Source organism: Seriola aureovittata, chromosome 12 (assembly GCF_021018895.1).
Source record: "Seriola aureovittata isolate HTS-2021-v1 ecotype China chromosome 12, ASM2101889v1, whole genome shotgun sequence".
NCBI classification, from domain to species: domain Eukaryota; kingdom Metazoa; phylum Chordata; class Actinopteri; order Carangiformes; family Carangidae; genus Seriola; species Seriola aureovittata.
The window spans coordinates 24,839,166-24,866,173 of NC_079375.1; the positions used below are offsets into that span (position 1 = coordinate 24,839,166).

Sequence of the window (27,008 nt, forward strand, 5' to 3'; positions counted from 1 at the left end):
GTATCGTTGAGAATGAGCGGAGGAAAACAAACCGTCTTTAACTGCAGCGCTGCTTCTGACGCTTTTCTGTAGGTTTCCAGAAAATAAAACTCATGGGTCAGACCGCACCCGTCTTCAAACTCAACTAGAAACCTGGGCACATCTGTGACTCCCCGTTACAGTAGGCGTCTCCAGGACCACATGTCGCCATGATGACACACACACACACACACACACACTCACAAGGTAAAAAACAATATCAGCCATGCAGCTGGTAATCATTTTTGAATGGGTAATATAATCAGTCGGCGCTCCTCAGGCAGCATTTGAATACAGAGAAGCTATTCAGTGAGAGAGCTCCTCTAAACGCTTTAAAAGTTTATATTTGAAGTTTTCTGACCTGCAGGTGGGTGGACCTGCATATATTCCATATGATTTGACGGGCAGCTCACGTATGCACGTAGATTATATCTATATAAATTCAAGTGGGAAACAAGACACTTTGATAATGTTGTGCTGAAACAATCAGACAATAACTCTGCTAGACAAATGGCCTGTTGCACATGCAACACTCCACCCTCACACAGCTTCCAGCCAAGATAAGCTGAATATATCCAGAAATCAACCGCACGTCATTAAAAGTGAATAAAGAGCCAGACTGCTCTGTTTGCACAGACACGGTCGGAGAAACGACACAACTTCATAACAGTTTTAACATGTGAAAAACCCTCAAAATGCATTTCCCAGTAAGGAGCAACATTAATGATGTTTCATAGTAATTACAGTTTTGTGCCTGAGAGGACTGACGCGGAGCAGAGTGCTGGTCTGTGGGAGCTGAAACACTGATGATGCCTGAGGCAAATCCAGCCTCTCCACCATAATAATACAATTTGATTATAATGAATCATTAATGTAAATTGCAAATTTCACTATAATTATGCATCATCATCTATTAACGGTGACTAGACACACACACACACACACACACAGGCACATATATATATATATATATATATATAGAAACATGGCTGCCACACATGTGCACACACACACACACACACACAAGCGTAAATGTTGTTTGTATTAATTGTGCAGATTGTGTACACAGCTTACAGAGTCACACAGACAGAGACTAACTGCTGTGTCATACAGTGGATACACAGCCTCACCGAGAGAGCGCCACACTTATATAAAGTTTCGTACATGTTCTGCTGTAAAGCACCAAATCTAACTCGAGCAGTCGCGGAGTCTGTTGATGTTAACACGCTGTAATGCTCACACACACACACACACACACACACACACACACACACACACACACACACTGCTGTGAAGTGTGAATGCTATTAAAGAGCAACAGAAACATGCAGACTCTTCCCTGTTTGCCCAAAAAGAATTGGTATAAAAAAAATAAGAAAATAAATAAAAATCACCTGTGCTCAGATGTATTTGAGGTGAATTTAATGAGCAGATAATAAAAAAATAAAAGCCTGGTAATAAAACGTCCTTTTTAGCACTTAATCACCAAAGATCAGTGTGAAGTCAGTTATCAGAGGCACATGGGCGAGTTCAGTGTCTATGATCTCAGCAAGTAAAGTCTGATTCCAAGAGAAAAAGATGCCACAGATCACACCGGCTGACTTTCCGACCCGTGACTACTCAGTGCTCGTGGGTCACACCACACCCATCTTCCAACTCTGCCTCCTTTCTGATCTCCTCCACACACCTGTGAAGTTTCATGACCGCATGCTGCACGGTTTGCAACGCTACACACAGACGGAGAAAACACCTGTCAATCTACTTAAAACCACCTGTGTGATAGTTCCTGTTACAGTAGGTGTCTCCAGGGGACAACACACACACACACACACACACACACACACACACACACGGTGAAAACAATACCAGCCACACGGTCGCGGCTGGTAACAATCCTTTGATGCAAACCCAGATCAGCCACCTTACTACAAAGCATCATCTCTATTTACATCTCAAACATCGCTGCACGCTTTTCCCTCTGCCGTCTGACTTTTTCCAGTCAGATCAATCTGCACCTCCTCATCAGCTGACGTAAAGACGAGTAAAACCGAGGGAAAAAAACAAACCTACTTTGAGGCAACATCACCACAGCAGATGAAAGAAAAGATAAAAAAGCTGGTGTTTCCCCTCCCTCCTCCCCCTTCGCTTGTTTGGCGCTCCTGCGGCTGAGAACGCAGAGAGGTTGAGCAGGCTGACTAACTTCGCTGGATGGCGAGTCGTGAGAATTTGGTTGTAAAGCTCCTTGATAAAAACAGCCAAACAAAAGCGATGGCTTCCCCACCAGCACCACCTCCTCCTCCTCCTCCTCCTCCTCCTCCTCCTCCTCCTCCTTCCCTTCCAATCTCTGCTCCCTCCAATTCAAGGCTGGCGGACAGACACCTGTTACTGCGGAGGAAGGAGCACAGATCCTGGTGCAGAGGATTCGGACTCTGTAACGATGGTGGAAAATTGGGGAAATCAAATAAAAAAAGGAAAGAGAGCGGAGCGGACATACCTTCACATGGACCATACTTCACAGAGAGACACACAAAAAGCCACAGGGTATCCCGCCTTTCTCTGCTCCCCTCCGGTCAAAAAGGCGTCAACACTGGTCTCCCTCCTCCAAACACTCATCTGTCCCGGGTCAGGACGCAGCCAGCGACAGAGAGACAGTGAGAGAGAGACTACAAGTGTCACTTGAGCTGACTGCAACTCAGCCCCTCGCTCTCTCGCTCTCTCTCTCTCTCTCTCTCTCTATGTCTCTTTCTCTGTCCCTCCTCAGGGGCCATGAAACACACACACACACACACACACACTCACTCACACACACACACACGGTGTTCACTGAGGCACAAAGGTCCCCATGGCAACGGAGCATTTAGAAGCCCCGTGGCATTATTTATGCAACGTTGCATCACAATGGGCCCTCCCACCGGCCGACCCTGCCAAAAAAGCCCGCTGCTCGCCAGTCACTCTCTGCCTCTCTCTCTCTGCCTCTCTCTCTCTCTCTCTCTCTCTCTCTCTCTCTCTCTGACCAGACCATCTGCACCCCCTCCTCCTCCTCCCTCCTCTCCCCCACCCACCATCACCATGAAAAGCAAGGAGGGATTTTGGGAGAAGGGGAGAAGCAGGAGACACAAAAGATGGAAGGGGAGCAAGATGGAGGGAGGTGCACACACACACACACTGAAACAGTAGACTCAAGCCAGCACAGACACACACACACACACACACACACACACACACACATGCCTTCACACACTCGCAGGCCATATCCACATGCCTACACACACACACACACACACACACACACACACACTGCGTTTTCTGCCTCAGTGAAATTCTATGGGCTGAAACGGGATGTAAGGAGAGTATGGGGGCAAAAAAGCAAGTTAGCTGGAGTGAATTCAAGCGCACACACACACACACACACCTAACCTACACCGAGTTGTGACATGGTAAGACTTTTTTTTTTTTCATACCAACAGCCTCTCTTCTCTACACAGACGGAGAATTTGAAAGCACATGAAACTGATTTATGTCTCTGTAGCAACAGGTCAATTATAACAGTGTATTTTGTATAGTGCAGTCAGGGCCCAGTATTTATAACAGCTAAATTTAAGTGTGAAATCATTTCGTTTGCATGAAATCCCCATTTTCAGTGGATTTGTGCGTCTTGTCATTAGCTTCTGAGAAAAGGAGGCTATAATATTAGCTGTGTTGTACCATCCACTTTGATATCACCCTCTGTAAAAGAACATTTTAGTGATCTGCCTCTGAATAAAAACTGTTGCACAAAAGACAGATAGTCCGCAGTTAGCATCCCAGTTAGCATCCCAGAAACCTTGCTAGCAAACTGTCACAGTAATCCAGCTAGCTTGGTATCCTGCAGTGACTGGCTAGGGCTACAACATGTCCTCGTGTCACTACACTATGCAAGTCACACAAGCTTGAACATAAATGATCAACAACACGTAAGGCCGGCCATCTTTGAACCATCTTCTCACAGTCTGGAGGAGACACAACAAAACTGCTCTCACTTCTCCCACACTGTCGGTACGGCTGTAACTAAGGCGCCTCAGAACTAGCCGGCTAACCAAAGCTAGCCTGAGTTAGCCGCAGACAGCTTCTGTCGTAAAATGGTGTGTGTGTGTGCGACTCACATTGTGCAGTGACTCGCGTCGTGATGCGATCCAATCGTAAAGCAACATCCTTCATTAGCTAGCATGCTAACTGGCTCAACAAGGGGAAAATATAACACAAAAATTAGCTTTTTAGCACAACGCCATCAATATAAACGTCTTTATCTTACAGTAGAACTGCAAAAATAATCTTATTCATCATCTATTGAAGAACACAAACTTAAAACAGTCATAGTATTTTGCATTATGCTGTAAATTCGCCATGTTGCACCATCCATGTTTATTCAACTTGTCAATTTAATTGCTTGTTCATCTTAATTATATTTCAGTGATGTGCTTTAAGATGAGCAAGCCTCAAAAAAAAAAAAAACCTATGGAGAAGCAAAGTGAAAAAACAAGCATGCACAACCATCTCTTACCCAGATACAATCCGACTTACAATTCAAACCCACGGTTTCCCAACAGGTGTCACACTCTCTTCCTAAAGCACCAAGAAAACGCCCTGTGAAAATCTCCTTCGGCCCTCGTCCACACAGCATCTAAAATCCTTTTTCTTTGTCCTCGCTTTCCTTCGTCCTGACTCGTCAACTTCCCCTCTCCCTGAATGACACCAACAAACAGTTATGACATCCCAGCTAATACGTGCTGCGTGCAAAAGCTCCAGCCTGTCAACCGCTGACTGTAGATATGGTCGGTTCATCCGGAGCAAACGGGGTGAACTTTTCCCCCTTCCCTCAGCTCCTTAGTCGAAGCTTCTCTCAGTAGCTTTGTGAAAACGAAGACGAAAAAATTTAAGCCGTAAACTTTTATCATCACTTAAAACTCAACTGACATAAAATACTTGGTGAAGACGGCCCAAGGTTTTCATGCAGAGTGGAGTTTGCAGAGTTGTCACGTGTTTCAGAGGAACTGAATTCACAGAATCAAATTATAAGCAGACCGTGTTTAATGAAACATAAAATCTTCACTGGATCAAATCAGTGTTGAGCTGAATTATTACACAATAACCAGAGGGCGCTGACTTAGATATTGCAATCAGCGGACATGTTTCTCCAATTAAGATGGAGAACTGGTTTCAACCGCATTATTGTTTTATTGAGCGAATCACCGAACAAGCAAAGTGCCTGCACCTGTTAACCCAGCCGTAGTTTGGTGCGTTACGGCGGCTGGTTACAGAGCTTTTCTTTATCCAAACCTTGGGTCTGAGGATGGAGGGTATCACATGCTGTACAGACTGTAAAGCCCCTGTGAGGGAAGCTTGTGATTTAGGTCTATGTAAGTATAATTGACTTCACTGGATGTGTCCCCAGGTAGCTATCATGTCGCCAGTCAGCTCGCCAGCTCCGGTAGTTTGCTAACAAGCCCCCAAGAAGGCACGAAGAATTACATTTAATTACATCACTTTACCACCTGCCTACAAGCCTTCACCTTACACTTAAACTGAGAGTCATTTTTCATTTTGTAGTTGTATTTTATTGGTTAATGTGCTGTGAGATAAAGCATTTCCAAAAAAAAAAAAAAAAAAAAAAAAAGGCACAACCATCTCTTACCCAGATACAATCCGACTCGAAATTTAAATCCATGGCTTCCCGACAAAGCACCGAGTTCTTCAGCCGTTCTCAACACTTTTCTTTGTTCTTTGCTTTCTTTTATCCTTGTCTACTTTCCCTCTCCATCTCTCTCTCTCTCTCTCTCTCTGAATGACACTGTCCAAACCAATCATGACATCCCAGCAAACACATGCTGCATGCAAAAGCTCCTGCAGCCTCCAGTCATTTCTTTATTCAAATTTGGATTGGCTCAGTTTACACGGCCGTTTGGCTGCAGACACACTGACCACAGGTTTAATCGCACACAGACGGACCACGGGCCGAGCACTTGGCTGAAACCAGACACATCGCAGAGTGTAAATACGCGGCATCTCTCGACATGCATGTCAGTGTGTGTGTGTGTGTGTGTGTGTGTGTGTGTGATTGATATTACACTGATGTGGGGAGAACAACTCAGCTTGTGAAAACAAGTGTATGAAGTCATCTTGGTTCTGGAGAAGCTTTGTCAAGTCTTAGACGATAACTCAGACGGTGTCCTCAGGGTTATCACCGTTTACAAATTTATAACAGAGCGCCTGTGAAATAAACTGGGGGCATGGACTTAGAAAGATGTGGGTATTTAACTCAGCCTTTTGTTTTTTCCCCCAGCTTTATGGAATAGCGCCACTAAATCACTGGAGGAGTAGACAGCCGGAAACATTCGCAGTTTAAATGCACAACAATTCCAATAAAAATAAAATGTCACAGTTCAGGCTGAAGGTGCAACATGAAGCGAGGGTGGAGGTGGTGGTGATGGTGGCCGAGGCTTCAGCCACCGCTACGTTTGCCAGAGGTCAGAGTACGACCCGCGGGCAGCGCTACAGTGGAAGCAGAGAGGACAGGACGCGCTGGGGGCTAGCTGGTCAGCATGCTAACCTCAGTGGTAGAGAGTTGGCATTGGCACAAGATTTTTTCTACTCTTGTAAGTAAACGAATACCAGAGCTAATGCTAGCTATTGTAAAAATGTACATTTAGCACATTTTACACGACCACAATTAAGTGTTTGCAAGTTTTAACTACGGATCATGTACTTAACGTTTTCAAATGCACAATTTAGAATTAGATCTCCGTTCGATTTCAAATGCCATTAAACATACACTGATTTGACAAACTGACTTTGCTTATGTTGCGTCATCCCTCATAATGATGTCAACAATATTTCATCAGCTTTGTGTGGTAATGCAGTTTAAAGGAGTGTTCGAGTTTATTCTGTTGTGCCTCCATTAAATTATGGGACTCATAAAAGACAGATGTAAAACAGAACAGTTCAAATCAAAGCAGCAGCAGCAGACGCCGTGTTATCCTGATTTTTTTTAGTCTCGTGTGAGTCAGGCTACAAAATCTCTCTCTCTCTGTTATAAATCTGAAGTCTGTGAACACAAACCGAGATAAACCTGACAACATCACCGTGAGTTACTTTGTCGGACTTGACAACGCCGTTGTTGAAGCAGACGAAACTGTTTTCACAGACCGAGGAGAACTCTCCATGATAAGTAAACTGACTTTTATGTGTAAAACCAGGAGAATTTTTCCATTTACGTGACAAACTTTTATCCGGATGGATTACATAACGGCAAAAGGTCGACTGAATGGTTTTCGTGCTGATATGAGCAGAAACCAACGGAGGTGATGAATAATAAATGGGCTAATATATTAAAAAGAACACTTACAGTCCTCCAAGGGTTTACAATACACAATGTACTGCTGCAGTTCAACATGTTCATCATTCACTGGATGATATCAGCTGAAAGAAAACTGTCACTTGGATAAAACTCAACATTTTCCAAGCTATTCTTTTTAAGCTCGATAAAATTCTTGGTCTTTGGAGTTTGGGAAAACGCAACTGTAAAACTGCACAGCACAGCCAGAAAACTTTATTTAAGTCAGCGTATGAATTACATGATCATATGTTGTGGCCTCCACTGTCTCTCCACATGCAGCTGCTAAAATGGTTAAAAAACAATAATATTTATATGCATCTTCATGTCATGTGTCATATTCAGATTCAGCCGCGAGGCACGAGACTCGGGTGAGATGTGCGTCTCTAATGCGAGCGACAGCGTCTGGTGCTGAAAACTGAAGTGCCACAAAAACTGCAGTTCCTCAAAAGGGCCACTAGAGGCTGGCTCCAAAAACGAGTCAACCCCCAACGACTGCCATGTTAAAATGTTCATCTTTACAGCAGAAATAAACATGTTTACAGCCTGGTACAACAAACTGCTAGCTTCATGACTACATAACTATACAGCGGGGTTAATTCTTTCATATAACTCACTCGTAAATTTTATCGGGGCTGAAAGTTAGCTAGCCGTCTGCCTGGCGTCATCTCAGCTGATCCAAATAGCTGAACGTGACCTCTCCGCCGTCTCTGCTGCGTTGGCGCTTTTTGGAGGATTCCTGACGCAGATATCAGACATGATAACACGGTTTTGTTGCGCGTTTAATTGACCGAGGAAGTCTGTGCTCCCGTACTTTGAGGTGAGTATAATTCCCGGGAGCCTCCATGTACAGCTGACCTCAACAAAGAGAAACTGGTTCTGTCGCTGGGCCGTCACAGGAACAGGAGTTTTGTGAACTCAACTTGCCAAAAAAAACACAATTTCAATACATGAAATAATGAGTGGCTGTAATCTTGATCAGGTGTGATGCAAATAAATGAAAACAAAAGGAAAACTAATTTAACATTTCAAATGCAGGTGTTATGAACTGCACCAGCGAGGGGATTTATGGGTGTGGACGCATCTGTGTGTGTGTGTGTGTGTGTGTGTGTGTGTTGCGTGCGCTGGTAATCAAAGCTTGATAGGCAGCTAAGTAAAAAGGACAACAATTAACTGTGTCTTAACGAGCAGGTTCTACAAATCAAGTGGTCGTCAGCTGATTGTATTAGTAAAGATTCAGCTGTGATGTGAGCTTATTAATGGAGACAGAGAGTTAGTGTTGCAGCCACTGGCTTACAGGAACAGGCTGGCCCCTGAAAACCCCATTAAAGCAATTAGCAAAGTAAAATAAATGACTGTAGGACAGTGGTGGGCTGCATGGGGAGCGAAGTTGGTGTGTATGTATATGTGTGTGTTCACGCTGTAGCCGTCTCTCTCTCTCTCTCTCTCTCTCTCTCTCTCTGTCTCTCTGTCTCTCTCTCTCTCTCTCTCTCTCTCTCTCTCTAGTGTAAAGCGGTCTAATTGTGCCCCGTGGTGTCCGCTTGGCATTTAGTTGTTTTGGGGGGGGGGGGGCTGTTCAATGAGAAAATGTCAAGGTGGCTGTATAAGCTAAGACCGCTGCTGTCGGGATCTATTGTTTTAGGCCGGGGAAATTATTAAGTACATCCAGTCAGTCACAAAATTGTCCTGGAGGCAGAAGAAAACAAGTCCACACGAGAGAGCGAGAGGTGAGATGAAATAAAAGAAAGGGGGAAGACAGATTCAAAGAGATTTAACGCTCTGCCGATACCAAAACTACTTAAATGCTCATCCCAAACCAGACAGATTTGTCTTGTTTTACGATAACTGCGGCTGAAGATCCGGGCTTTAATTCCTCTCCTCACCACCGTCTGTGTGTCCAAAACCCCCCCCACCACCACCACCACCGTGAAGACAGCACTGAAATTGGTTTTAAGCACAGGGTTAGAAAAAAAATTATGAGCAAGTGTAAAATAAATTCACTGTGCTGCAAAATAGGAAAAAGTGTTCTCCCAGCATCAAGGTAGAAGTGTTTATTTTTAACTTAAAGGATGTTAAATGCTGAGAGCCAGGGCAAACGAGGTAAACATCTAAAGGGTAAGAGTTCTCGGGAGTTTTCTTGACATTGTTGCTTTAATAACACTGAAACACCTTGTGGTCTTGGTATTTTTATCTCAGTTTATTGCCTGTTGCTGGGAAGATTGCCAACACTACCCCTCCCAGCACAACACACTGCATCTGCAGGTGCCGTTTGGAAAAAGGAGGGAAAAAAACGTGCAGCTCTGCCCAATAAAAAGCTGTTCCGTCCTCGGTGGAAACGGTTTCACCAGACAGATTCGGGAACAAGATGAAAAAGGAACTTTTAAAGGCTTGGATGAGATCACATTCTTTATCCGCAACACCCGCGTGGTTCTCGGGAATCGTCACTCGCGGCCCGAGCGCTGGTCTGATTCAACTGTGAACGTGTAGCCAAGAAAACCTCCTTGCTCCATTTTATTTTATCAAGGATGCTTTGGACTTGTGTGGCCTGGAACAGCTGATGTGCTGTTAAATAAATATATTCTAATAAAGGATTCATGATTTGAGGCAGTTTCCGAACTAAAGTGGCAAAAGTCTTCTGGTTTCGGTTTTTCCCAAATGCATCTAATAGGAGAGTGAACTGAAAATCTTTTACACTGCTGGTTGGAGAAAAACAAGACATGTGAATATGCTGACTTTGGCTCTCTACAAAATTACAAAAGGCACGTTAAAGGTCCCATATCTACACTTTTCTGGTGATTTATTTGAAGCGTTGATCCACAAGGGCGGGGCTTGGGCCGTGCCTGAGAGCGTTGTGACATCACAAAGTTCCAGAAGTCCTGACGGCTGGTTTTAAGGCTCAGTGTCTGAATACAGGCTGTGTGCATTTCTCTGTGGACTGAGGCTTTGATACTTTCACAGTATTAATATAGAAGCTAGAGCTGATCTATAATCACACTACACATGGACACAGACCTTTACACTGGAGGAGCTTTAAACAATTTTATGTTATTGACAAAATGATTTCTCTGATGACTAATAATGACCTGAACGTACAAGCGACTCCAGGTGATGGTGGAGGACATAAGCCAGACTCACAATAGTTTTAATTTTTGTCCTACAAGTGTTATTATGATTGTTCCAGGCGACGAATTAACCATTAAGATTTTTAAAATAATGCCCACTTGACGATTTGCTCCAGGACCATGTGACATGTCATCTCAGCCGGTCATTATCCAACTTCATCCCCATGTAATTAATACACACAGTAAACATTTTGGCTGTAATCACATTATACTATAACACTTTCCTAAGTGAGACATTACTTCCCAACACTGGTGAGAGAGAGTCCTTCAAAGTCCGTCCCTATAAGTCATAACTGCTCTCAAGCTAAAATCATATACATCTACGTCATGTCGGGTTTGTGTATTTGTAGATGATAGCATGTTTAAAAAACACGCGGCTTCACAAGGGCACGATCAATAAAACAGGTCAGGGAGAAAAAAATGGCAAAATTATTCATCCTGCAGCTTCTAGTGCGCTCATCTCTTTCAGTGACGTCAAAAGAAGTCAGTTTACCACAGAGGCCGGGCTTTGATCAAGGACGGCTATTAATATGCACTTTTTGAAAATGTATGAGAGACGCGCTTCCACCGCAGACGATGTGTGATGAGAGAGGAGACGGAGGAGACGGAGACCGGCTGCTGATTTGAGCTCTGTAGGAATTCTACAGAAAGTTTAATGCCTCGTGTGTTGTGCACTCAGCTCCTGTACTACACACCGTCTCTGCTCTGCTGCTCCAAAAACTCCTTCATCTCAGCTCAGTGTGGCCAGCTGAGGGTGTTTTCACAGGTATGCACGTTCAGCTTCAGCTTGTGACTGTTTTCCAGATTTTTTTGTTTGCATACTTTTCCTACTTTTTGGTTTTTTGTATCGTGTTATATTTATATTCTGAATATCTTTTCATATTCTTATTGTAAATATCATTATATTTTTCTATCTATATTTAAGCTACCCGACCTGCGGTACTTTATATTTATTTCTTCTTACTGTGTCTATTGTTATGCACAAAAAACACCAAAGCAAATTCCTTGCATATGAAAACCTACTTGGCAATAAACCTGATTCTGATTCTTTAAAAACTTTGGTAAATGATGTGATTAAAAGAAAGATGTCTGGTGTCTGCGACTTTCACACGGGCTCTGGGATAAATATGTATGAGGATGCATGGGGATATATAATGTAAGTAAAATGAGAAAACATGCAGAGTAAATGAAAATACTTGATTTTAAAAGGTCAAATGATTCATTTTTATCAATTTAGAAAGCAAATATAGATGAAGGCCACTGCTGGTTTGCAAAGTGAGATCCCACACGAGAAGGTCCACGCTTTAAAATATTAAAGATTTGAAAGAATCTTTTTTTTTTTTCCACAAAACTTCTGTTGGTATGAAAAGTATAGAACATTTTGTGCTGCTGTTAAAAGTTATGAGTCATCTCGAGACCTTGTTAAATGAAATAGTTATAGTTTTGAAGATGAGTTGAGATCCATATACTGCCCACCCAATACATTTATTCAAATGCAACCTTTGATTTTCAATGTTCTTCCGAGGTTGGGAAAGAGTGGAGATGATAGAAAGAAGTCCAGTGTGTTGACTAATAAATGCTCTGAAATCCCGGCTCAGTCTCTGCTGCTGCATCCGTGTCTTTCTTCATTTGCCTGCAATAAAATAACCAAGATCCACCACTTGACTCAGGCTCATCAAATATAAAGTGCGGATCTTTCCCTTTGCAGTGTCAACCGTCTGCTCAGCTCTCTGCATAATATAACTAGCAGAGCTGAACTCTGTAGTCTGGAGCACTAGACACAGCTCCTCAACACAGCAAAGGCTAGAGACACACACACACACACACACACACACACACACACACACACACACACACACACACACACACACGCAGCTACTGCCTGTCCAACCCCACTTACTAGTTTTATTTTTCTCCCTGTAGCAGGTAGCAGAGAGAAAGTTGACAGCAAGATTGAGATGACAAATGTAACGGCCCCTTGGCCATTCTCGGACCTACCCACAATGCATTGCTCTGCCTCCTGTCAGTGCTTTCCAGTTGGAGCTATAGACAGCCGAACTTTGACATGAGCAAAAAAAAAAAAAAACACACGCATGTAAACGTACAGTATATGCACCTGCACCCATGAATTAACGGTTCACTGAACACAGCTCCCAAACAGCCAATAATAGCCTAGCAACCGTAACTAAGCATGGCAGGATTGACAGGCCCTGTCTACATACTGTAAAGGAATGGATTAAACTGTGTGCTTAAAAAGAAAAGAAAAGAAAAAGTCCATGACTAGCACATCTGCTGTGTAGCATTTTCCCACTGTGGAAGCTGGACATGCTATCAGAGTATGCTAACGTTAGCTGCTCTGCTACTCCAGGTAGCGATACCTTTGCTAATAAGCCTTTAGCCCAAAAGCATGAAAGCACACCGTTTTGAAAATACTAACAAAAGATAAGCAGCTAAACAGGGTTATCTTACATATTTCCTTCTCATTACATACAATACAACCAGTTCTACACTCAAATTAAAAGACAATGCTATTTTCTTGTACCTGGATTATCAGTTAAGTGAGGATGCTAACTTTCACCCATGGGACATGTAGCTTTAGCCTCAGTTTTTTGATGTCATTTAATGAATGTCGAATTCACATTTAGGACTTTTTTTTTGCAGGATTCCCATTTCGAGATGAGTCAGCTGAAATGCTTTCAACCAATTCATGGAGCTTACATTAGCTTAATTAGCTAGCTGTCTCTAGGTGATATAATCTGTCCGCTACAGCTTCATTTTAGTAGACAGAAAAAAGACCTGGTCTGCTTCAGTGTACCTCTCTCTGAAATGAATGACCCAATGTTTCATAATTGCTAAGAAATTTGATGGTTAATCTGCCATTTTTATTCTTGTAAACTGCATGAGCCACAGCAGCTAAAGGGGGGAGGAGCTGTGTGAGGGGTTTCTTCAGTTTACACATTCACACAGACACAAACACATTAAAAACATATTCACTCAAAAACAATTCACATACAGCAGCACTGCATAGCAGAAACAAAAACATAAGATATTTCGTCTCATTTCTACTATGGTGCCCTGGCCTCAACTCTTCCTTCAGCTGGAAATAAATAGTAGAGGACTTTCTCCAACGCTCGCCCGTCGCACGGAGCAGACACTATGATATATGATATACTGTGATGACTATATGAATTATTCCGTTATCTCGAGACAACAAATGCAAGTGTGGCCTTTCCCAGCTTCCCTACACCCCCGAGATGTGCGTCACCCGAGTCTATTTTGTTTTTCATCTGCTCAGTGAAGCACGATCCCCACAGACTCTAAAATCACACAAACCTCCTGTTGATTATATGTTGTGAACTTTTTAAATGGTACCTATCAAACCTCCTGGTGTCACTGTGAGCTGGATTCTCTCGGGCCGGCTACGGTGGGCGGAGAATTTAAAATCAATGAATTAACACGTGAAAACAAAGCCTGTTTTTCCTCCTGTGCAATCCTCACGCAGCCGACTTGAAAGCTATTTATATCCAATACATTTTTTTTTTTGTTGTCAATCAGCCTGGCGAAGACGATTCGTCTGGCCGCCGTTGTTCCAGCTCCTCGGGGGGCAGCTGCTGACAGACGCACAGCTGGATCCGAGTCGGTGTGGACTGAACGGATCGAAGGCTTCTCGCTGTTAATGTGGAGTCAGACCCAAAGTAACTCGCTCCCTTACATAAGAAGTAAAACAAAATAAATATCTGATCCCATTTGAAACCCCTTCTTATGAATATATAACTCTTTGAAGAGAACTATATTTGATCGTTTAATGAGTTATGATGGTGCTAAACAAATCTTAATTAATCCTTCATAAACAAATGAAGAGGGTGGCGGTGAGAGGGGGAGGAAAGGCTGATAGCAGCCATTATTATCACGGCAAACACAGATAAAAGAACCTAATGAATCATCAACAAGTGACTACAATTAACATCAGGTTGATTGTTTTCAAAAAGAACTATTAATCCTGTTTTTTTCTTTTATAATCTCACATGTCATAACACCAATCATAAACAGAAAGTATTTAAGTGTGTGTGCTTTAAAGTGGATTATAAATTAGGTGTGCCGCTTGCACATCAGCTTATGCAAAGAGAGAAAATGTGAAATGTAAAAGAGTAACAACCGTAACACATCAATATTTTTTTTCAGAATAATGGTACTGCAGGCGACGAGATGAGTTTAATTAGACTTACAGAGAGAAGAAAAAAAAAGATATAACTTCAATTACCTCAGTCTAAACTGCTTTTGATTTGGATTCCTACGAGTTGTAGGTCAAACCAGAGAGAAGCTGTTTTCCACTGCAGTGCCAATTAGAGTGAACGCCATGATTCACATTAATTATCCCGTGGCTGAGAGGCTGCACAAACACCACATTCTGCCTACAAACTCACATTTGATAAACCAGTAGAAACCCCCCCGTGTAATGGATTTTTCTTTTTTGTGTTTTCTCCCGTTGGTTGACTTGCCTCCTCATGAATTCCCTTATTTCCTCTCCCGCACGCACTGTCATGTTTCCCTCTGTGATGATGAGGCCGTGCATGCAACATCTCTTTTCTGAACTTACTTATGTTGAGCCAGTGTTGCCGCTTGTAAAAACACAGCGGGAGGTCATGTTGCCGGCGTAATGGGAAGGAAGGCTGAAGCAGTGATGTAATGCTGCTTTCAAGTTTGGGGAATAAACACACAAACGCGAACACATGGATGCTCTCTCTAACGAGGATCACAATAAGCTTTAAGCTTTTGGTTTTTTTTTTTTATCCTTGAAGATTTTAATTGTGTGTCAGGTTTGGTGGCTGCGGTCTTATATTTGTCAAATAAAACTATCCAACTGGTTATTATAGTGAGCGAACTGCTCCGTAATCTTTCAGTTTAGTTGGGTATTTACTGAGACTACATATGCAAATGAGCTCAGCTGCAGTTCATTTGATTCGCGTGCACCACAGCGTACGGTATGATCTCACTTTTCATCGTTTCAAACTGTTGTTGAGATGCTTCAGTTTGGACGAGTTGCTCAAACCGGAGTAAATAGTGCATTTGTCGGGGACTATTTTCAGCTGCGTATTAATACATATTTGAGCAAAAATAGTGAGTATTAACAGCACCAGGGTGTGGTGCGTGAGCTTGACTCAGAATATACAGTGTGAAATTGAAGTAATTTAAATAATGAATTATATCTTTACTGCTGTTATTCAAGCATTTTGTCTTTGCTAACTTCTTATTTTTGATTTCACATCTTGCTTTTCCCCAGGTGCCGAAGTTCAGTTGCATTTTCCTCTGGGGCTGTGGTTTGCCATTGATTCAAATCAGGTGTAGCTACTGTATGTATATATTTTTCTTCCCCCCTGTATTTTGTGCCTGTAAATATGAACCCAAAGAAATTACAAACAGCATGAGCCAACACAAAAAAACATGCAATATTTCCTGTAAATTGCTGCCTTTCTCACATTTTACCGGCACCACAGCTCTTTGTGGTCCTTAGATAAATGTGGACAAGCGAAACTAATATTTAGCGCCACAAAAAGGCCGGAAGCTTCCGAAAAGAAAACTCTGAATTACTGTTTTAAAAACAAAATTAAGTGCGTTGTTTGTTTCCTTGTCTGCTGACAGGATGAAACCGTTTTGAGGATTTATGTTAAAACAGACTTTGAGAGCTGTTGCTAGGCTGCAAGCAAAATGACAACTAATCAATACCCTTCGCCACTTTCACTTTATCTGTCATTCAGCGAGACAATATCTCAGATTTTTCAAATAGGCCACATCTCTCACACTGGAAGGAACCTCTTTCAGAGCTGGCACTTAACACCGTGCTTCCCCCAACAGCAGATGTGTTGACAGCGGCGATGATGAACGATACGAGGACAAAAGCTGACAGATGTGATAAATACGACGTCGAATGGCTAATCAATCTCATGTGGGTAGAGGGAAACGGAGGAGAAACAGCAGCAGGGATCTCCTGGTGTGAGTCAGCAGAGGCAGCGTTTACATGTGTGTGTGTGTGTGTGTGTGTGTGTGTGTGTGTGTGTGTGTGTGAGACCCGAAAAAAATACACATCCCTGCTTCCTCCTCGCAGCCTGTTAACAAACACTGGCATCGGCCCAAACATATTGAAAAATTACACAGTGAAAAAAAACAACAAGTGTGACAGGAAGTGACAAATGACTGACTTAAAGAAGAAGAATAACCTCCCTGTGGCGCAGGAGCATGAAATATAATGAATCCAGCTCTTGGAGGACGGAAGAGTGAGCAACTATCTGTTCGCCTACACTTTGTTCAAATAGCTGACACTCCCTCCATTCTTGTCTGCTCCTCTTTTTACACATTCTCATCAGAGGGCCATTACCATGCCCTAGATCATCTGTAAGTGTGTGTGTGTGTGTATGTGTGTGTGTGCATGACCTGTGTGTGTGTATATGTCCACGTCTGCATGACCTACTTAGACTTGAAATGGTCTTTCAGAACATTGTAGTAACTCAGAGCGAAGCTTCCGTCTCAAACATGCAGAATCCATTATTTTCTCCACCCTCAGCATTTTCACTGGCTATCTTTAGCTTCCGAGTAGTTTTCCTCACATCCTATAGTACTCAAGGACACACACAGTTACCACAGTATCAAGTGTCCACCCACCCACACACACACACACACACACACACACACACACACACACACACACACACACACACACACAGAGCCAACATTCACAGCAGTGCTATCTTCTGTTACAGGAGTGCGATGTCACTGATGTAACAGTAAAGCTGTCGCACTCATGATGGACAGATAAAAAAGAAAGAGAGAATCAGCAGCAGAATTTTGTCTTCCTCCAAAACCTGGGGCCGGTGTTACCCACAATGCAACAGCCTCATACTCACCCTCGCTATTTTGAGTGCATAAGTGCGTTCCCTTTGACAAGTATGGCGAACGCGAAGCAGGAGGGACCACCAACGTTGTTTTCAAACAAGCGTGCGCACACAGAAAAGTCAAGTGAGCAAAGCAGCCGGCAGATATTTCGAGGGGGGGCGACAATTGATTGATTGATTGATTTGGGACAACACTTCCCCTATACGCTTTGCGAGGATACTGTGTTGTGTACACAGTGTACTACATGCGAGTGCAGTGACTGATTGGAGGCGCGGTGTTAACATCCGTCTCGGGTGATCCGATCACAAGTGGACAGCTCTGGAGTTCGGGTGTGAACGCACCCAAGACGCACGGAGGACGCGTGTTTGACTGAAGGACCAACTGTTTTATTATATCTACTTCATGCTGATTGGTGCTTATCCTACAGCTGAATGAAAGTAGTTTTTAAATACAGTAGTAGTGTGGCTCTGGGGGTTGGCACTGCCGCTGCAACTGTCCATCTGTTCAACACTTTGGTCCAGATTAAAATATCTAAACAACTTCTGGGTGGATTAACATTAAATTTGGCAGAGGCATGAAGGGTTTTCAGTGGTTAAACCCTCATGACTTTGGTGATCCACACCACCAGCATCAGCAGCAGGTGAACATTTCCACGTGTCCAACACCTCGGTTCACCTCTACCTCTAAAACAAATGACCAGATCCTCCTCAGAAAAGTTCCTGTCCAGTTTCCAGGCGCACAATGAGCGTTACAGTCCAGACTCAGGGGGCTGCGGGTATTGTTGTAGACCTTTAATTGCATTAACGCATTAATGCGCAGATCAGCTCTGATGTCATCGATCCTGCATGTATGCATAAATTATCCACCCACCTGAACAAATTATTTTCCACGATTTGGAGACCCACACCTTTTTTGGTAAAAAGAACCTGGTGAGGCAACAGGTATTTCCAACACAGCCTGAACACAACCTGATATTAAAATCACGAGTGCTTCTTTATTTAACCGTCTGAAAAACAAATGAGTTAAACATTAGCAACTGTCACGAAACAAAAAGTGCAGCCGTGATGGTTCACGCAAACACAGCACACCTCTGTTGTAATACCTTTTCACCTTCTGATGTATCCCTGCACAGGAATGGTGATATGCATGTGTTACCACGGTTACACTGCCAATGAAGACTGCTCATCAGACTGCTCGCTATGTTTTTACTGTTGCTTTCCTGCCACAACTGAGCTGCCACCACAGTCTTAGACTCACAGCTTTTTTGATGCCACCCTTGATAAATGACCCTAGTCCGGCGCTATTAGCCTGGTTCCAGTTGGTTTTATAATAACCTACAATTTAGTAAAGTCTGGTGATGCTCTGCTGGAGAGAGAATCGAGCCAATTAGAGCCTTTCTTCAAGGGGACTAGTTGGTTCACTGGATAAAGACCAACTTAACACCGTCTTCTTTTTGCTCGCCTCCAGTGGTTTAAAATCTCACTTTTATCAAAACGTGAAGTGGAAGTGAACTCCACAGTGTGTCACATAGTGAAGTGCGGTTACAGGTGCAGCAGAGCAAACTCCTGACCGCTAACAGCCAGGTGACACAAGTGCAACAGTTTAAAGCCAGGAAAAATGTAACATAAACAACACGTGATCTGCTATTCATCCGTATGTCAACACATGTATAGGACAGGTATGAGGATGCACACCTTAATGCACAGTTAGTTAGTTAGGATTCAAAAAGCAAAACATCAAGGTAGGAACTTTGTCTTGTCCCTTTACTGCCATGTCACACACAGTAAACCAACAAAGCTGCTCAGACTTTGACAAAATGTGGGAAATGATGCATCCCACCACATTAGAGCGTTTTCAAAATTACACCGAGCGGCTGCAGCCCGAGGCTTTTCCACTAACAGATCAAAATGTGGCGACATATTTGTGACACATTAGCTCAGATGGGCATTCAATCATTCGTGTTTACTGTGTACTGTCGCCTTGTCTCACCCTGTAAGGACAGGAGGAATTATCCTCATTTCTTTCTGGTATTCATATTTCATTAACTGTGACAACCCCAATGTGTATGCTGCATGCACGCACACACACACACACACACACACACACATACACACACACACACACACACACGGAGAGAGAGAGAGAGATAGCTCTAACCTGTTCCTTGACGGAGGCGAGGATGGCGGAGGTGGTTTCAGACTCGGAGCCGTCTCCATTGGAGGCATTGAGGACGGGGCTCAACATGGTGGCAGCGCTGGCAGTGTCAGACGCCACCTCAGGCACTGGCATACCTCCTGGAAAACAAGGGAACATGCAACTCTTTTACTATTACTAAAGACACCCTGACATGTCACCATTTAGGCTGAGTGGCTGTCACACCCACGCTCTCCCACACTCCTGTACTCGCAGGAAACACAGATATGGACGTTACAGTGAAGGAAGAGGTGGAGACACACGGCTGCAAAGACACATACAGGATTATAGCAAAAATATAAGATCACTGACAAACCAATCTGCCAGTATATTTCTATTAATATTTGGATTCCAGCCGTGTGCGTCATTCTGATATGATAACTCTTAAAACACAGACTCTAGTGCAACATTTTGACCAGTGCTAATTGAGTGTTATATTATTATTTAAACAGTATTTACGTTTTCTCTCTGCCTCATTCATGTTCAGGGTCATGCAGAGCTGGAGCAAAGGGCAGTGACACATCCTGGACAGGTGCGCCATTACATTACGCAACGTGAAATCTAGGCCAGTGAGAAGAAAGAGTGCAGACCTCACAGCGCTGACAGCAACATAACTGTTGGTAGGGGCAGGGATGAAAGTAACAGCAGTAGTAATGCTGCAGCACAGATTACACAAGTAGTAATTCCAGAGCACATTGTACATGTTCCAACAAAGGTATTTCCAGTCCTGATGAAAACAGGTGAAGAGATAAATACAGAAAGATAAAGAGAAATTAAGATATATAAAGATGAATAGAGTAAAACATCTGCCACACTTTTGCAGCAAACAGTTTGTACACAAGCTGGTATAAAGGAGTTGTACCTGAGGTCGAGCCCATACAACCAGAACTCCAAAGGCACGAATGTACTTTGTTCTCCAACAGTAATATTTCAGAGCAGTAGAAGTAGTACTACTACTATGACAGCAGAAACACACTGGCTGCTGCTGCTGCCAGCTCTGTCTCTCTGCATACACTTTGCAGGCTACTCGAATGTTGGATATCTTTTCAGCGTAAATTAATTTCTGATTTATTTCTGACAGAAAGTCGGTGCCACTGTCTCCACATGCAGCTGCTCAAATGGTTTTTTCAGCTGAGACATCAAAACTACAGATTTGATGTAATCTTGTTGTCAATTCGACTGTCAACAAGTCTTTCCTCTGTGTATTTTTGCTGGGAGACGTGCGCGTCACGCGTGAAAAATACGCCAGATCTCTAGATCAACGTTAGTGTGTCCACTCTAACACGTTAAAATGGCCGCCAGAATGAAAACCAAGATGTTCCTCTGCCGCTACGCACACGCCACGCAGGCAGTGTCTTCCCGGCCTATAGTAGTTGTACTGCTACTAGAAATAAAAAAGCAGTCCAATAATGACATCTTACTGCAGATTAGTGTGTTAGTCCATCTCCTAATACTCTCCGACTTCCCGAAGTCTGTCTGTAGCTTTTTAGCAAATGTTCCTTGAAGAGTAAACAGTGCATTTGTTGGGGACTATTTTCAGACGTGGATTAATATACATTCTGTGTTCTGCTGAGTATCACCTGAAGCAGGACGTTGTATATGGGATTAACTCAAAATAAACTACAGTGTCACCCAGAGTAACAGCGCGCTTCACTGATACATGTTGAAATATTCCTTCAGTGGAGCTCTGCGGCGCAGAGGACTAAGATATGTCAGGCTTTGAATACACACACAATATTTGTTAGTAGGATCAGTTCATTGTTGGTTTTTGTCTTTTTTCATGTTGTTTGTTGACAAAAAGAAAACAAGGAACATTTCCAGCCTCATCCTTTAACGGCGCCGATGACAGATGTCCGGCGGAGGTTTCGCAATTGTTTGTTAAATGAAGACAGAGCGAATCTGACGTCAGTTAAGTCTTAAAATGCGCACGTGTTTTGTTTAGCTGTGTATAACCTTCGCACAGCAACATGGACATGGATGATTTTCACATCACACAACTTAAAGGTGACATCTTCTGAAAGCATGCGTGAACCAGAGAGACGCAGATTTTATGCATAATTACAAAACCTGGCAAATACTGCTCGATGTCACAGCTGCAAAACTGTCACTTAGCTGTAGTGAGAGTGAAGTCATAATAATGGTGGCAGCAGCAGCAGCAACAGGAGCCACCATACAACTATATGGGATTAAATTATCAGCATGAAACACGTGCTGTGAACAACCTCATTTGCAAAACCTGTCTGCAACCTGAAGTATCAGAGTCCTCGCATCAATAGCACTGGTGTAAGTACACACACGCACACACACACGCACGCACGCACGCACACACACACACACATGTTTGATGCCATGTGTCATCCCGTATTTGACCAAGCGTAGGAGGACACGGGCTTCACATGTGCCATGTAATCCTGATGCAGCACAGAGCTGGTGTAACGGCTGCATCAGCCAGCTTTTACACACTGATGAAAGGCTCGTCATCACACACACACACACACACACACACACACACACACACACACACACACACACACACACACACACACGACTTGCATGCACACGAGAGAGAGAGAGAGCTGGCTGTCGACATGAGGCAGCACTAGCATAGCGCCGAGGTAAAAAAGAAAAAACAAAGTGAAGCAGAGTGGAGGGATGAAAGCAGAAAAGGAGGGAGGAGATGGAAAGGTGAAAGGAATAGAGGGGTGGAGAGAGAGAGAAAGAGAGCGAGAACAACAACACGCAGAGGAGAAGAGGAGGAGGCGACGCTGAGGAGAAAAGAGAGATACAAGAAAAGGAGAAGGGTGATGGAGAAGAGAGGAGAGGAGAATATTCTTGCACGCTGCTAGGCAACAATCACTGGTCACTGAATGCTGCTAATATGGCTGACCTGGCTCTGCTCGTCTTCCATTTTGGAGTGTGCGTTCTTCATCTTTATCTACCTATTTTCATCACACACACCCCCCCGTCTCGTTTCCTCCTCCTCATGCATCCTCCCCTCCTCCCTCTTGTTGCCTTTCTGCCTCTAAAACTTCCTCCTCTCTCCTTCCCTCTCTCTCTCTCTCTCTCTCTCTCTCTCTCTCTCTCTCCCTGCCCGCTTCTCTTCATTTGACCTATTTCAGCGTCTCCTTGTCTTTTCGGCACATTTCGGCTTTATTAGGCGACGCGCAGCCGAGGAGGAGACAGAAGGAGGATGACCCGAGAGGCGGCTGGCTGGATTTGAACCTGTGACAATACAGAGCACCTGAGGCCTCCCAGCACCGCCCACCCAACAACGTGTTTACTCGTCACCTTTTCTGGATAGTCACCATCTTTCATCCCTCCTCTGCACTTTCCGTCTCCCGCCTGCCTTCCTCCTTCTCCTCAAACAGCCTCTCCTCCCTGTCCCCCTGCTCTTCCTGTAAATCACACCACGATGTCATCACTCTCATTATCACCTCTACTCATCCTAATCCATTTCCATCCCTCTTTATTTCTAAAAGGCATACAATACCAAATCCCCTTCTTTTTCTGCTTGAATCACAGTGATTCACGTTTGAATGATTTGCATAACTGACATATGCTCACCCACAAACATACCATACTTTCTGTTCTGTTTCCACTGAAATTCCCTTAATTTCCTAAGCTTCCTTTTACTACGCTGCTTCAAATACATCATCATTAGCTTCCTTAACTGAGAGGACAGGTGTGGGACTACAAGTACAAACGTCGTGTGTGATTAGAGCTTGTCTCTCTGTGACATGCTAAATCATAGAGTAACACTAGCACAAGAGGAGAAGAGTCAAACAGTGAGTTTATTTTCAGTAGCTAACATTAGCCACCGAGCTTGCAGGCAATTATTTTACATCAAGTTCAACATTGGTGAACTTTTACATGCAAACAGCGCTAACTTCCAAGGTGACAGAGAGCCGCAGAGTCCAAAATGGAGGAAGCTATTGTAGCTTATTAGCAATTTATTAGCCGTTACCAAGTTTAATTAAAACCTTCGGTGTCAGCACATAAGCTGCTCCACAAGAGACGAATGGGTTTAAGACAGTCGGGAGACTATGACTAAATAGTGTGTACGTATTGTACTTGCTAACTAGCAAGTAAACTAGCGTGGGAAGCTTTTTGTTTCCTCTTCGCTGAATGAGATTGTGTACAATCCTGAGAACAAAATGAGGTGAAAAGGTATTATGACTGACTAACCAACTAACTAACTAACTGACTACGACTGATACCTGGTAGGTCTCTGTCGGTGTTTACTTTCATAACTGGCACGCAATGAATCTTGGGATAGGTTTGGCCGCAATTGGTATTCAAATGCAGGCTCTGAAGGTTGCAGCCCCTGAACACAGCTATGGTGAGCCTGTTAGCTTGCAGACATTAGCTCAGCCCAAGGAGATTTCTTTTATTACCATCCCGACTATTTGATCATGTTAGCTGTCGATTCGCCGCTGCAGCCACATTACAAATTCCTCTACACTGCTGCTGAATGAAGTTCTGTTCCTGCATGAATACTTCAGTTTGTCTGGAGGCATCTATATGCATGAAATATTTCACATGTCGTTACATTAAAGCTCGAACCAGATCAGAGAGCAGGATCACGAGAACAGAGGAGACTGCCCTGCGGCCCACTTTGCCTATAGAACAAAACAAGAGGGAAGCTCTGGGTTTTTGACTGCGCAGAGAGGGCAGGCAGCCAAATATAGGTCAACTCAACAGACCGTGTCCAAGCCCTCATCACACAACTGACCAGTACAAAGCAGCTTTCCCCAATAACAGCCGTCAGAACTAGGTTATAGAGGCCCACAGCCCAGCTAGAGACAAGACTTTGAATATGGATTAGGCTAAAGGCTTTATTTTACTGAAGTATAATCTTTGGATTTTTAGGTCTATATTTCAGCGCCGTAATGCAGGGGTATTTAGCCCTGCATTTCAAAACGGTAATCTCCGATATTGCTGCAACATTGAAAATGCAGATCACCATGCTATGATTGACATGACTGACATGGGGAATATTGAGCTTAATCTTTTGACCCTTTAAGCTCATCAGTCAGGTCTGAGACAGGCGTGTTTTGGTGAAGACGGAATTCGTCACAGATCAGAAGCAAATCAGCTAAACGTCCATGTGGAAATGTTATTTTCCTATGTGTGTTGTGTACTTGCATTTTTGTATACTTGTGTGCATAGAGTACTAGAGCGAGCGTGCATGTGTGTGTGTGTGTGTGTGTGTGTGTGTGTGTGTGTGTGTGTGTCCCTTCTGGGACGTGAGTGTTTGTTATGTGTTTGACGGGCAGTCCCCGGTTGCCTCATTAAAACTTGCTGCAGTGTTTTGTTTTGGCTTCACCAGTCATCTGTCCTTTTGTCTAGACCCTGTGCCCGTGCTTTCAAGATAACTAGACTTTAACACTTACATTAACAATGTAATTAGCACTGTCTGTGTCTCATTGTGTATTTATTAAGACCCAGCACCAACAGCGGTGGTATGTCTTTAATATGCGGGTGTTACCTGTAAGAGCTCTGTGATGCGTGCATGATTTTCTTTTAACCTTGTGTCTAAAACAGCCCCGTGAATAAAACAAACCAAATTAAACACGTGGTATCGGGGATGGAAGTTTGCATGTAAATTCTCTGATCTGTGTTCTGCATCGACACAACAGGAGAACAACTTTCAGTGCAGAACTCTACCAAGCGTATAATGGCACCTTTTAAGACGATAGTTAAATTAAGTTGAGCAGAGTTTTATGTTGAGTCACTACTGAGGCCTGGAACCGTGTCCTCCACCAAACTAATAAAAACAAACAGCAACCGTGTCGCCTACAAAATATGTTCACCGCTAATTTGCTTTGCCAATTCTGGGGGGGAAAAAACACAACTGCACAAATTACAGGTTCCCCTGTGGAGTCTCTGACCTGTGGTACGCCACAGAGCATTTGTTTTTCTAACTACAGGCTCTCTGTGCAGGAGCGCGTGGCCGACACGAGACGCAGCTCCACCGTGCCAATGGTTTTTCCGCTACTCCTCTGATCGACAGACGGTGGCAATGTGCCAAGAAATGCAGCAATACCCCAGGAGAGGCAGGGAAAGAGAAGACTGCTATCTAGTCAACGTGGCGGTGAACAGTGCAGGATTTAGAGTATTTAATAAATCAATTTTGCATATGGTATGAAAGGAACTGCATTCGTCTCCTTTGTTAGATACATACAGTGCGTTTCGGCATGGAAATATAACCTTTGCACTGGCAATGTTTGTTTCAATTCATGACACGCTTAGAGCTGCACTAATCAATAGTCTGACAATGGGTCAAATGGTTGGGTGTAACATGAAAAAGGGCTCGCTCGTAACGATGAAAGCTCGACTTTGCATTTCCCCTTAGATGATCCCGACAAGTTGACATGAACGCGTCAGTCTGAGATGACGCAGGTCAAAATGAGGAGACCACAGAAAACAATGGCTGCTGGTGCGGCTCTTCATACTGCACAGAGGTGACAGGGAATAGATCAGGGTGGATTAATTACAGAGCTTGTGCACAGACTTTGTGCTGAGTCCAACTTGTTAGGTTTTAGAGCAGTGCCCCACTAGCATTGCACTTTTATAACACTGTCACACCCACAATGTACAGTTTTAATAAACAAGAAAAACTGGTGAAGCTGAGCCACCGACGTTGTCTTTTTTATATGTGAAGCACTTGGTCCATGTTATTTTGTTTGTTGTAAAGCACTTTGTGCTACATTTCTTGTATGAAAGGTGCTGTACACACAGTTTTTTATCATTATTATTGTAATTATTATTATCATAATCAAAACCTGGAGCCTAACTTACAGATTACCTTGTTCTGACAGTTCACCCAGAGTGTGTTGTGTGCTAGTAGCAGTTAGCCTAATGTAGCTTTGAGCCTCTAGCCTGCAGCATGTGGGGTTTCGTAGCTGTATCACAACTTGACAGTTTTTTTTTTTTTACAGTTTTACTTGGTTTTAATCTATATTTTTATGTTATTGTTTTTGTGGTGTTGTCATTTTGTTTTTTGTTTGTTTTGTTTCACATGGGTAAAACTTTTTAGCCATCGGACATCTGGATTTAAAAATGTTTTAAATGCTTAATTTGTTTTTAGCCTGTAACTACCGAATCCTTCACTGCTGATATTAACAAGGACTAATCCTCTTCTCTGTGGGACTTTAAACAATATCCAACTTTTCTTTATTGTGGATTTTCTCTCTCAGACAGGCGTGATTTACACATGTTTTTGTTTATTTACAAAGCCCTTCAGTTCAGTCATATCTTACTTCCATGTTAGTTTGACGCTACGCTCCATGTCCCTCCAGTTCACACTGAGCTTGGAATAAATGCCTCTGGCTTTTTTGCACCATCGACCTGGAACTTACTACAAAGCACTTTGAAAATTAATTTGTTGGTACCTCTTCTACATTTGTGATTGCTAA

General features: G+C 43.3%; 1 protein-coding gene across 13 annotated transcripts in view; it reads right to left on the reverse strand.

Moving 5' to 3' along the window:
* ctnnd2b (catenin (cadherin-associated protein), delta 2b) overlaps positions 1–27,008 on the reverse strand; it is a 158,769-nt gene that overhangs the window by 106,569 nt on the left and 25,192 nt on the right. For 11 of the 13 annotated variants that reach the window (XM_056391246.1, XM_056391256.1, XM_056391247.1 and 8 more), the window contains exon 2: positions 19,555–19,691. In XM_056391246.1, the coding sequence (XP_056247221.1) occupies positions 19,555–19,686 (132 nt within the window). In that variant the 5' untranslated portion in view covers positions 19,687–19,691. Of the gene's footprint in view, positions 1–2,512; positions 2,666–19,554; positions 19,692–22,477; positions 22,606–27,008 lie in introns of those variants that run through there. The other 2 variants (XM_056391245.1, XM_056391253.1) reach the window with 2 other exon arrangements.